The 13793-nt window shown below is 40.1% G+C and overlaps 1 protein-coding gene across 13 annotated transcripts in view; it reads right to left on the bottom strand.

Annotated features, from left to right (window-relative positions):
- Positions 1-12131, bottom strand: part of NECTIN3 (nectin cell adhesion molecule 3) — a 126148-nt gene extending 114017 nt beyond the window's left edge. For 6 of the 13 annotated variants that reach the window (XM_032852139.1, XM_032852144.1, XM_032852147.1 and 3 more), the window contains exon 1: positions 10081-10318. In XM_032852139.1, coding sequence (XP_032708030.1) covers positions 10081-10240 — 160 coding nt within the window. In that variant the 5' untranslated portion in view covers positions 10241-10318. Of the gene's footprint in view, positions 1-10080; positions 10319-11983 lie in introns of those variants that run through there. The other 7 variants (XM_032852146.1, XM_032852148.1, XM_032852151.1 and 4 more) reach the window with 3 other exon arrangements.
- Positions 12132-13793: the final 1662 nt, after the last annotated feature.

The following is a 13793-nucleotide window of genomic DNA, read 5'->3' as shown; positions in this document are numbered from 1 at the left end:
CATTCTAATTCCATTTCTCCTAACAATTATATTTTACATTTATTAAGAAAGAATCCAAGGCCCCTTGCCTACATAGCCCTTTCTGTGTAACAGACCTGCTTTGTGTTTTAATATTCTTTTCCCTGTTTGAAGTAACCCTGTTTTACTTGTCCAAACTTAATCCATTCTTGAAGACAGAGCTAGCTCTAAAGTTTCACCTCCTCTAATCAGCTTTCCTTGACTCTTCCAGGCCTTACTGATCTTTTTAAAAGGATGTATCATACTGGTTACAATGTCCTTACGAATATCTTTGTCTATATTTTAGCATGCAGTTAGTTTTACTAAATAAACTTGGCACCAACCACGATGTCTTATTTCACTGAGGTATCCTCTAAACTACTTAGTAGTCGGTTGGTGCTCTATTACCTATTCACTGATTGATGCTCAATAGTTCCCTCATCTATCCCCTAATTTCTAAGTCCTTTACTTTTTGCATTGCAGGTATGGATCTACTGTTGTGACTAAACATTATATTTTAGTAGTAAATATTATTCATCCTACTCCTGAAGTTTAAAGTTCACAGGTCTAGTAAGTATTTTAATCATCTGATGGAAGAAAAATCTAGAGTGACTATTTTAGACAACTGTAGAGGGCAGCAAAGCAACAGTAGTATCACCAAAGAAAGCAATGTATTTTTCTTAGGCAGTTTCAGATTTGTTTTTATATTTTAACAGATGCTGTTAGGATTAAAGCTTTTAGAAGGCAAGACACATTTTTTGCACGCACTACACAGATTTCACCAACTAATGCACTTAAACATTTTCAACTGTCAGTTATAAATATAACAAAACTGTGTCAATGTCCAGATCCTTTTGTACATAATATAGAAAAATAAGTTTGAGGAACAATCCATGGCTTCAAAAGAGCTACCATAACTGCTAATTCTTATGAATCTAAAAGCTGAAATGCTTTCTCACTTAAAAAGTGTAAAAATAATCTATCTTAAATACAGAAAAGAATGTCAATAGCCTAAAGCGTTTATTTCTTGCTAAAGAGAGATGTCATCGTTAGTGTTATTAATTCTAGCCTTGATATGCCTTCTTTTTTTAAATTCAAAATCAGTAGGGCAACATAGGAGCTATACCAGTTTTAAAAGAAAAAAATAACAAATTTCTGACATTGCACTAGTGTACAAGAAGCAGAAGGTAACAACTTGAAAGGGAACAGGAGTTCCTACCATTATACTTTAATGTTAAAGTTCATTCTGGTTTTAATATGAATTAGCCAAAGCTGTATAAATTAATTAATTAATTAATCATATGTTATAAGTATATTTATAATCATATATTTACAATGCTTATAAGAATGGTGAAACTACTATAAAAGTTGATATAACTGCATTACTTGCACATATTACTGAAGGCTTTTCTTTCTGGTAATTTTTTTTAATCTCTTCTAAGTTTAATAAGCAGAAATCAGAGATTTAGAATAGCTGCTAGAGCCATTAACATATGCAGACTCATGGTTTAGTGAAAAATGCTATGACGTTCTAGCCCTGTGCCCTTAATGAGAAGACTAGACAAAGTACCTTCTCCCACTTGAATCTCTTCAATAAAAAATAAATAGAGAAGCTTTTTTAAAACTTTACATTTAAAATGAAGGATCCGGGTATCTCTAAGCAGATTTAAAAACTAGACAGTTTAATGGTATGACTTAGTCAATATTAAATTGAACTTACAGCCATGAATGATTATCTCTAATCTAAATCAAATTAGAAGGGAATTTGGAGTTCATAATGACAGGACACTTGTGAAATGAATCTTAATCTAGCCCGCAATAGCTAAGACTAAATTAGAAATCATATTAATAATTTTCAAAAACAATGGCCTAAGATATTTTAGTAATGACAATAATGTCTATCATGGATAACACACAGAAATAATTACATGAAAATGTCTCGCCACAGTTTAGCAATACTAACATTTCATTAATATTTTTGTTTTTCCTCTGAAGCCATTAGAAGAGTCAAGTACACTCTTAATTTTATACAATGTTCTCAACACCAAGTTGGAGTCCTCACTGTATACACCTGTTTTTATAACTGTCTCTTGGTTTTTTCATGTCCTTTTCAGTAACAGCACTGACATATTCCCATTACAAAACAATTGGCTATCTTAAATTTACCTAATTTATTTCAAAAATTCAAACCTACAGTGAGATGTGTTATACATAAAGTGAGGTATGTCACACAGAAGCTGCTTAAAATACATATGTCCTGAGATAAATAATACACAACAGATTTTGCAATACCAAAGGAAAAAAAAAATTGCATTCCTTCTAGAAGGTCAATTCTGCAAACACCTCAGATTCAAAATGGATAAGACAATGGGGAATAAAGAGAACTAAGGAGAGCAAAAGGAATTTTTAGAAAAAAGAAAAACCAATAAAGAACTACCTCATCAAACAATATCTTTAAAACCTACCAACCTCTTCAAGTTTATTATATGTATAAATATATATAAATAAATATACTTATTTATTATTATTTTTATTATGTATTTTATACACACACACACACACACACACACACACACACATATATATATTCCCTCATCTTGGAAGGTAGGAATAGGTATGTCAAAATAGGAATAATATCAAATATATAAACCTAAGGATGTATTTTCTAGTGTGTTCTGTAAAATATAGTTTCTGCAATAGAACAGGTATTACAAAAAAAGAAAGTTTAATTAATTTGCAAAACAGGATATCTGTGGAAGAATTTCTTAGACTATTAACAAACTAAGGCACATAGTGACTTTACATAAGGGGGTTATACGGTTAGTTTTTCCCATTCCCAGGTCTTTTTCACCATGGTACTTTCCCCCAGAAACATATCTTCTGAGACTTAAGGTCCATAGACACACCTTGGCAAACACTGCTCTAAACCTAAAAACATGAGGGGGGGAAAAAAGGGAATAGAATATACATGTGCATGTTTAATAATGTGACCACATGTCACACTATTAAACATAGAAGAGGGTAGGCATCCAGGGACTAAGGAATAAAAGATGTCTAGGATCAGATAAATAAAATCAAGTTCAGAAAAGTTTCATAGTTACCTAGTATAGCTATTATTGTATTTTACTATTTTATTTCAACATGAAAGATGAAATCATAAACCAAGTATTCCCTTGATGACATTTATAGTACAGCAAATTTGGTTTCTTAAACAGGAAAAAAAGCAAATGCTAAAATCCAGATAGTTTGAAAAATACTTTGTTAATTCTGTGATATGTGTTATGATACACAGAATGAAGCCTGAGGCAAGATCTTCACTGCAAAGAGCACATATCACAAAACAACTTATAATTAAGTACTACATAACAAGTATAAGGACTAACTACTTTATAAAGAATTTGCTCATTTTAGGCAGGAAGTGCTAAGAGAAGGCTTCACAGAGAAAATTAACCTTAAACCAGGTACTTCATAATTTGAGTTGGTAGTCAGGAAGGGTAATGTCATTTTAGGCTTAGTAAGTAAGGACCAAAAAAGGGCAAAACCTGCTTCAGAGACATGTACAATTTAGATCTGCACTGACCAATAATGGTAGCCACCAGCCACAACTGACTACTGAGCACAAGAAATATAGCTAGTTTAAATAACAATCAGTAAGTGTAAAATAAACACCAAATTTCAAAGACTTACTAAGGAAGAAAAGGTAAAATATCTCGATTTTCTAATATCAAATTGCATGATGAAGTGATATTTTGGTTATATTATGTTAAATAAAATATATTATTAAGGTTAATTTCACCTTTTCCTTTTATTATTTTTAATGTGGTTATCAGGATAACTTAAAGTTATAATATACAGCTCCATTATATTTCTGTTGGACAGTGCTGGATTAGATTAATTTGATTTTGCTCATGTTAAACTCTTGAAATAAAGAAATCTAAGTGCCTACTACACACCAAGTACTTCTGATACATTAGTGAACAAAACAGTGGATTATATTCTTTCAGAAGAGGGACCATATCTGGTCAAATCATAAATTAAAATGCTGTAATAAATAGCACTCACTGAGGAAAGAAAGAATCATCTGAAGATGTCTCTTAAAATACAAACTCCCCAAATCCCCAGGCTCCATATCCACCCCCCTTGCAAAAATTGTTCCAGGAAGTCCATGGTGGGGCCTAGGATGTTGTTTCAAAAGATTTCCTAATAATTAAGATATGAACACACCTGCACACCCTACTTCTGCTGACGCCAGCCAGCTCAGAACAGCTGATTTATAGCCCCCCAACCTTTAATCTCTTTCTTTCCAATAACCCTAGGCTGAGAGCCTAAAAAGCCTCCACTCAGTGCAAAGCCAACCTACTTAAAATAAGAATAACTGATTCTTTTTAACCATTTAAGTTAAAGAAAATCAAAGTTTTTTAAACTTTCCTCTCCTATCTATAGAGCCACATGTATAATTTACTATCTTACACCTACAAAATAATCATCTGAGGTGCTGAAAAGCATACTGCCAATTCTTAGCCACTTAATACAGTTATGAGCTGGCATATTTTCACATATGCCTCAAATTCCAGTTTATGAATATCTACTCACAATGCAACAGGTAGTTTTTTTTCCTACTCATCTTAATTAGCAGATGACTGACTACAGGGAAATTGCAAGAAACACAACCTCTCTGAATACTGAAATCAAAGAGAATACGTAAAATTCATATTAAGTCTGAAAACAATATCCTTTCTAAAATAACTACAGTGCTTGCAAAATGGCTGTACCTAAACTCATAAGGGGCAGCTCTCACTAAAATTTTAAATTAATGACCTGTGGTATAATAAGTGAGTCATTTAGGAAAAAAAAGCTCACCCTTGATAAAGATTCACAACAAATTTTATTTAAATAAATGATTAAATATGTCAGAACCTATTATAAAAATAGAAATCTTTAAGTTTTACAAAATTCAGGGAAGGATAGAGATTCAAGACTTTACAGAATTTTAGATAAAACTACAAAAGGTAATCAGAAGTATGACATTTATGGTACCCAGATTTTTGGATCTAAATGCCTGGCACATAAAATTATCTTTAGTAGTCATTCTGTTACTAACTTAAGGATTATTTGAATTTATCCTAAATGTATATATTGACAGCCATTATTAATTAGATGTCACATCTTTCACAACTAGTTTGTCTTTATTATAAATTGTTATGAGCACCTTAATGGATTATAGAATATGCTATAAAAATTTTACTCTCTAATTTTAAAAAGGCAAATTACAAAATGTCAAAATACTCTTTTTTTAACAAGAGTATCCCATTCAGCTTCTTTTCAATAATTTCCAAATAATAGGCAATAAACCCTAAGTTTTACTTAACTACACTGATGCAAAATGTACATCAGATTTGCTGAATCACTAAATTAAACATATACAAATATATGGAAGCACAGGTGAAATAAAGTAAGACCGTAAATACATATATGCACACACAAATATACAACTGCCCAGCTTTTTCCAAGTCCTATTTCTAATGATGTAGCTAAATGTAAGAATGGAAGATCTGGGTCTTTTGCTCGCTTCTAAGTTTGGTTCACTTTCCATTATATCTGTTTAGGATGCAGAAAAATTTATATAGGCAGTATGTTTTATAGGCCCCAATCTGATACCATCAGTAACTTGAGAAAGTAAACTTAATTGTGACACTTTTCTCCAACTCTACATTTTCCATATAAACACTAACATTCCAAGCAACCTTATGGAACTGCCAAATCTTAAAATGCATTCTACATCAAGGGAAGATTCAATTTGGTTCCATACAATTACACAAGCTAGTTAATTTCACTGTATCCTAATATTCTGAAAACTGGTCTTCTGAATATTTTATCTGAAGTAAATTTAACAAATATTTGAAAAAACACTGCATTATATACACAAAATAAAAATATAAAGTGCAAACAGAGTAAGTCAATTACCTTGAAAACCCAGTTATTCAAGATATCAGGGTAGAATTTAAGAATGACAAATACCAGGCAGGTTAGTTTATAAGGAGCAATATAATAAATGCTAATATTTGAATGTTGACTATATTCCATGCACCCTAAGTGTTTTTATTTTATTCTTTGACTTAATCCTCTCAACAATTCTATAGGCAAGGTGATAACATTTTTTTTTTTAAAGATGAAAAACCTTAAGTTTACTGAGGTTAAACAGCTTGCCAAGGATTCAAAAAGCTAGTTAAGTGGCAGCCTTTTTTCAGAATCAAACTGCCTATTTAGTACCTACACCAAAAAGAGCAGAAAGAGAGAAACCAAACTTGTACCACCTACCACAATGCCTAATCTCAATAAGATCTGACTTAACTGATTTTTAAAAAATTTTTAAAGATTAATTTATTTATTTGAGAGGCAGGGGCAGAGGGAGAGGGAGAGAAGCTCCCTCTAGAGGAGGAGCCTGATCCGGTTTGATCCCAGGATTCTGAGATCATGACCTGAGCTGAAATCAAGAGTCAGATGCTCAACCAACTGAGCTAGCCAGGTGCTCCGCAACTCATTTTTTTTAAAGTAATTTTTTTTTCCTCAGTTCACATTCATAGATCTTTACCCAAAGGGTTACGTATCCCTCTTCTGGGCAACCCCAGATTACCTCACACAAATGTCTATCATAAACACTGGGCTGTCCTATGAGCAACTATTTCCTTCATGTCTCTCATCATAATGCTGTAAGCTCCTTGAAGCCAGGACTCTGCCTTACTCATGTTTTATGTCCCCAAATGCCGAACAAGTGCTGAAATACAGAAAGTACTATAAGTGCTATTAAAGGTTCAATATAATATTAGATCTTTTTTATCACCTTCTAACATCCATCTTCAGATAAAACCTTCATGAAAACGGAAAGTCGCAGAATCCTAGATTCAAAAAGAAACTGACAAAGTTCAAGAAGTCTTTACCTTCTCCTTCCTTGATACCATATCCCTGCTAGTATTTTCTACCTTTCAAGAAAAATGGTGGAGGGGCGCCTGGGTGGCTCAGTGGGTTAAAGCCTCTGCCTTCAGCTCGGGTCATGATCCCAGGGTCCTGGGATCGAGCCCCGCATCAGGCTCCCTGCTCAGCAGGGAACCTGTTTCCACCTCTCTCTCTCTGCCTGCCTCTCTGCCTACTTGTGATCTCTGTCTGTCAAATAAATAAATAAAATCTTTAAAAAAAAAGAAAAAAAAAAGAAAAATGGTGGAAAGCAAGTGAGATAAATGTAATCATCTATGAATTAATTACTGCCATCATAAAGAAATATGGCTGAAACTAATGTAACATTGTGCGTTAACTCTACTTCAATAATAAAAAAAGAAATACAGAATTTCTGAATCATGAGCTTTAAATAAATGAGATTTCTGAAGTCACATGATATTGTAAATCTAGTGCCCTTGACCTTTATACCCTGGGATTTCTTAGGCTTAGAAAACAAAAAAGAAAAAAACCTGACAGTTTATAAATGTTTTAAAAGTTCAGTTCTTCAAATAAGACAGTGTACACCCTCAAAACAACATAAATGATGTCATTTTTAACAGTTTCAGAATATCAAGTCTACCAGTTGCAAGGATTTTTTTTTTAAGCAAATGAACATGATATAAAAATTACCTTGCACTAATAGATGATACTGCAGGTGTTAAGCATAGCTAAGGTCGTGCTAAATTTACATAAGCCTTATATCAAAAACAGCAGCAGAAAAAAAAAGATATCCATACATGTTGAACAAGCATTCTGATTAACAAATAATCAGATAACCATCTCTCTAAAGCCTAAAAATCTTTTCAATTCCAGAACTGACTACAATAGTACACACAAAATCTTATCAGTAGTACTATGAATATCACATCAACAAACAGGTTACATTAAGAAAATTCTACTTTCATTCTTACTAAGCATCTGTAAGTCAGGGCAACTGTGCCCTGCTCAAAGACTATCTAAAACAGAGAGAGGTTGATGGAAAAAAACTTATCATCAGGGTTCACAAATTAGAGTGTTATTAACACTAGACTCTAGAAAAGGAAGCTCTTTAAAAGAACAGTGCACACAGTAACACAAAGCTAATGCCCGTCTCTACAACTACAAGGAGAACTGACTAAAAACTTCAGTTTACATCTGCTCTAAATCACAGTCCATTTGCCTATATTACTTGAAATTTTAGGACCTAAAATAAAAATATCAAGCCCCTCCAAAAGGACACTACTAAAGAGGTTTGAAAAAAAAACAAAACCAAAAACAAATAACTCCTTTCTTCTTCCACACGAAAACCAATGCATTCCTCCAAAAGTAATCAACACTTCACTTGTATAAGCACTATGAAATTATTATTCAAATTCTATATCCTTGAATACCTGTACACATCACCTAGTTTCAGCCTTCTATAAGGCTTTCCCCAGCTAGGTAAGCCTTTATTAGAAATACAAATAATATTCACCGGGTCCTTAACACAATCTAAATCAGGCTACTAAGCTGTTAACATCCCCTCCAACTTTGCTCCCACCCAACTGTAATCCACAATCTTCCCTAATGGAAAAGAACAGTACACAAATTCAACCTAGAATCTTCCATCAATTTAAAAAAGGTAACAGCATTAAGAATTGTGTTGTGGAACCAAACAGCTGGGGAGTGGAGCTACAGAAACAGTGTAGATTAGATAATGAGCCGTTTATCAGACTATACTCTCTAAATCAGAAACTTTCATTACAATCCTTGAAACGTGGTGGTGAACTGGTAGAGGAAATTCTCAGCCTATAAGGGGCAGTCAATCTCCTGAAAACTCTGCCTCTCTCATAACCTACCACCCTGACACACCTCCCGGAACAGGACACTCTTTCTTCTAAACCACACCATCCCAGAAATCTGCAGACATCTCTCCTTTTAATAAATATTGATAAAACTTCTGGTTTCATTTACAATTTCATTAAACACAGATCCAACAGCAGCCTTATGTACCAGTGCAAATGCCTTGGGTAAACCAATCTTTATGCAAGCGTTAAGTTTTTGCTTCTCCACCTTCCTCACCAAGTACGAGTCTTAGAAATTAATAACTTCCTGCAATATTTCAGTATTACCAGAAGACAGGCGGAGCTAATGCCCAAAGACTGGTGACCCTACTTTCTCAAATCATCACCTTCCATTAATGATAACTTATGTCCATCTCTCTTCCCTGAGAAATCGGATTTTTTTTTTTTTACACGATCCTTAACAAGTGGACTTCTGGGTTCCGACCCCCAGGAACAGAATTTACAAAGAGACTAACTCCCAAATGTGACAGGAAAACTGTAACATAAAACGAGGGAAGAAAGACAGGGAAGAGGCGTGGGGTTTGTTTTGATCAGAACAGCCGGAGCACAGTGGATGCAATCAGGTATTTAACACATCAATCGAAGTCCTGAGAACAAACGGGGTTCGCAAAAATAAACATGGACAGTGTGAGAGACGTCCCACAAACTGGAAGGCAGCGATGATCTCAATGCAACGCGACCCAGGGGCTGCCAGAGCAGAACCGGGCCGGACGACCGTAGAAAACTGACTGTAGGGGATGCGGCAGGCTGGGCTAACATGGTGCCTGCCAGAGGGTGGAAGCGATGAGGGGTTGGGAACCAAAGGTTCCATCCCGTCGGGCTCTGGTCCCTAAAGGTATCCGGGGTCAGAGCTCAAGTTTCACCGGGGGAAAAAGGGGGCAGCAAACATGCAGCCCGGCACCTTCGCCCCAGCCCCTAAGACCGCGCCCTCGGCTTTCCCGGCGAAACAGCGCGGAGGTAACGGTCCCCCGAGCAAACACTGGGGAGCTCCCCGCGCACCCAGCACTCGGCGTCCGGCAACAGCGCGGCGAGCGGGGGAGGGGAGCGGGCGGCCGGCGCAGCACTCGCCGGCCCCGGCCCTTCCCCGGCCTCGCCCCGGGCGCGGCGAAAAAGTTTCCAGCCAAAGTCCGTAGTACCCGCTCGCGCAGCCAACCGCCGAGCACAACTGCCTCGTCGCCCCGGAAAGCGGCCCGCGCCGGCCGACCGCGGCGCCGGGACCCTCGGTCGCGCCTCCCTCAGCCCGCGCCGGCTGCCGAGCTTCACCTACCACAGAGCCGGGAGAAGAGCAGCAGCGGGAAGAGCAGCAGCAGTAGCGGTGGTGGCGTCGGGGGCGGCAGCAGGAGTCCGGCCCCAGGGGGAGAAGCGGAGGAAAGTTGTGCTTTGCCGCCTCCGGGACACAGCGGGGCCGGCCCCGGGGTCCGCGCCATCCCCCACCCTCCCCCCGGCCCGCTCGCTCGCCCACCCCCCGGCTCCCCAGGCCCCGGCGCCTTAGGCTCTGGGCGGCGGCAGCAGCGGCCGCGGCGCGGCGGCGGCGGCGGCGGCGGTAGGTCCGGCGCGCGGGTCCCCAACTCCCAGTTCTTGAGCCGTCGCCGCCGGCTGACACTCAGCCGAGCGCTCACGGGTGCCTCGACTCCGCCGTCGCCGACGCCACTGCCGAGGCTGAGGCGGGAGCCGCCCGCAGCCGCCGCCGCCGCCACTCCCCTCCCCCAGGCACCCGCCCGCCTCGAACTCCTGGGAACTCGGAACGCACCACCCCGCCCCGCACGGGAGGGGGAGAGGAAGCCGACCCTCAGAGCGGGCGCTGGGACTCGCCCTCCCTTCCTCCCTCCCCGCACAACTCCAGCTCCCGTCTGATCGCCGACTGCAAGCCGCGTCTCCTCCCACCCCGCCCTCCTACACACGCTCCTCCCCCTTAAAAAAAAAAAAAAAAAAATCTCTTCTCTCCACTTTGATAACGGGTTTCTCCCAAAGCAGAGCTTTCAAGAGGACAGGAAAATCTGGAATAGGTTAGTAGGCCCCGCCCCTTGTTCCTGCCCCGTCCCCGCCTCGTTCCCCCCTTCCCAACATTTCCAATGGTCTAGCCCACTCCGCCCCTCGCGGGTCCACCGCGGCCCCGGCGCAGACGGAGGCGGAGGGCGGCGGGACAATCGTGCTGGTTGCTTTCCTCGCCCGGGCCGCGCTCTCCCTCTGGCGGGGAACCGGGACAGGAGGGGTGAGGGGTGAGGGGTGGGGGGAAGTGAGGAGGGGCAGGATGGGGCTGCCCTTCCGTTGCCCACACTAAAGGTCCCGGTCTAGGAGGCTGTACATAGCCTGCAGAAGTAGTCATCTCCCTCCTCGCCGGGGACGCCGGGGGCTGAAAGGAGAGACTTTCTCCTTCCTGCTTCTCGGGACAGCGGCGCTCTCCGAATCCCTCCCTTCTTTCCAGCTCCACTTCCCCCAACCCTCCGAGGCTTGTTTGCACCAGGCGTTTTTCTTGCTCATTCTCCTGGGAGGGCGGCTTGGTGGAAGGGTCAGCGAAACCGAGCGAGAAGAGGGGCCCCGGAAGGTTTGCTTTCTCGCTCTTGCTTCTCCGGCCGCCGAGCTGTCCGCTGTCCTCGCCGGGCAACTGGCAACAGGAGGCCATGGATTTCCCCCATCGGAGCGCCTAGAGTGCGGTGGTGTTTTTCTTCGGTTTTGTTTCATTTGCATGTTCGCACGTGTAATTTTATTTTCATTGCCTGTTTTCCTCTGAACTGATCGCAGTAAAGCGACCTCGGGAAGTGTTAAGCACTTGCCGGTAAGAGGTCTGGGATCCCCCAGGACCCTCCCCCACCCCAGGTGGCTACGCGCCCTACCCTCCTCTTCCGCCCGCCAAGCACAGCCGGGGTGGCCTGACCTTGAAAGCCACTACCCCTGGCAGTTCTGCAGGGGCGAAGGACAGTTTGGACTGTCCCAAGGGGACTGGATGCAGAGGATACACGTCCTCAGTCCTAACACCATTAATTTTATATGGGTCCTGGCATCCCCACCGAAAGCAAGAAATGTGCTCCCAATAAGAAGGAAAGTCGAACAAGGATTTAGCCGCCTGGCGCAGCTAAACTAATGCTTTCCTGCCGCCAAGATCACACCCCTTCCATCACTAGCCACCACCCCCCACCCCTCCACCCACTGGTTTACAGTGTTTTACTCACCTACAAAGCTATACACCATTCTACCCCTGCCTGCCGCTCTTTTTTCTTTCTCAACTTGCGCCTCGCATCCTCTCTCCCAGTGCTCGGTTTAGTACCTTTCTTCCTCCATCCTCTCTCTCTTTCTTTCTCTTTCTCTCTCTCTGTCTCTCATCCAGCCTGTCTCCTGCAGCCACTCCTTTCCATCGCCTATCCTCAGGATGCGCTTATGAATAAACCTTGTCCTGCGTCTCTCCCGGAGATCCCCTGATGATGATCATAATTGACGAAATGTAGCTATTGTGACATTCCTCAGCTGTGCTGACACCACCGCTTCCCCTGAGAAAATTTCTTTTCCTATTTTCTCATTCTCTAAACCTAATTTCCCTGCTAAATTTACATAAAGCCCACTGTGCAGCGACTAGCTAATTATCTGTTTAGATAGCACTTCAACACGTTGTTGAGAGCCAGTTAAATGTTAAACAACCAAAATTTTAATATCGTTAGCCAATTTCATTCCCCTGGACTTCCCCTGATGGTTCCTGTTTCCAGAAAAAGTAATTTAGCCAGCATTTGAAAAGGTGCCAGAGGCTTAATATGGGGGGCTATTGTGCAATTGCTACAAGAGACCATGAGGGATTAGCAGGTTTAGTGCTTCTCAAAAGGATGATATGGAGCTTTAAAAAATATGTTTCCTCCATATTTTCAGAAATTGGATTAGTGACATACTATGATTATATTCTTCTTTGACCTAAAGTGAAGCGAGAGCATGGAAGAGCAGTATTTATAGATATTATACAAGCATTAAAAGAACACTATGCTGGTATTTTATGTGCATTCAGGCATTATGTTCTAATATTAATCATTTGTGTTGATATAGCATCTTTGGCCAGAGATGTCAAAGCGCAGGCTTACTTCCCATGGAAGACAGCAATTACTATTATCCCTACCGGACAAGGGGAGGAACCTAGGCAGAGAGGTTAATTGAAAATACTACAAGCCACATGTGGTGGTTTTCCTGCCAGACCCAAGTTCTTGCCTTCCGCTGGGCACCACTGACCTCTCAAGATTCCTTTTAACATGAAAAACAAATTTACTGAGGTCACTCAAATTTCTAGTTTCTAAGTGTCGAGTCTTAAATTACGTTGTTCTCAAATGAAGACATAGTCACCCCAGGCTTTCCTGTTGGAAATTATTACTAGCTACAGAATGAGATTTTATATGGTATAGTTCATTTTCAAGTACCAGAATTACTGTTGACTTAAAAAAAAAAAAACACTTTATCATGAAAGTATTACTGTGTTTTATACCATTTTAGTTGTCTAACTTTACAGATAAGTTCACTTTTATTGTTTGAGTGACAAACTGGTTCAGGAATAATTATAGCTAACTTATTAGTGTTTCTGGCACCATTAAATCCAAAGTATGCATGTATTTTCCAAGAAGAAAATTATCTGAACAAAAGGCAACATGATCCTACCGCCAACAATGATTTCATTGTTTTGGGTTAAGAGTACTGATGGTGTCCATCCGACTTTCTGCCTTAAAGACTAGTGGCTAATTACTGAGGTTCATTAACTCTTAACTAAAAAACAAAGGTTGACATCTTAACAAAGAAGTAATTATGTACAGTACTGGGCATCTTACATTTACTCAAATAATCCAAATGATAGGTTTGAGACATTATTAGAATTTCATAGCTGACTCTGAAACAAAGAAAGTATTTTATAGTGAAGGTGGGCCATTATGTACTCAGCTCATTCCCCTTACCATCAGCAAATTTTTTATAACCTGCTGTGTGAAGAAGTATAGCTTTTCCCTCAGTGGAAGAGAT

This window comes from Lontra canadensis, unplaced genomic scaffold, assembly GCF_010015895.1.
Source record: "Lontra canadensis isolate GAN:19392208 unplaced genomic scaffold, GSC_riverotter_1.0 scaffold6, whole genome shotgun sequence".
Taxonomy (NCBI): domain Eukaryota; kingdom Metazoa; phylum Chordata; class Mammalia; order Carnivora; family Mustelidae; genus Lontra; species Lontra canadensis.
This window is presented reverse-complemented; position numbering and strand designations above follow the sequence as displayed.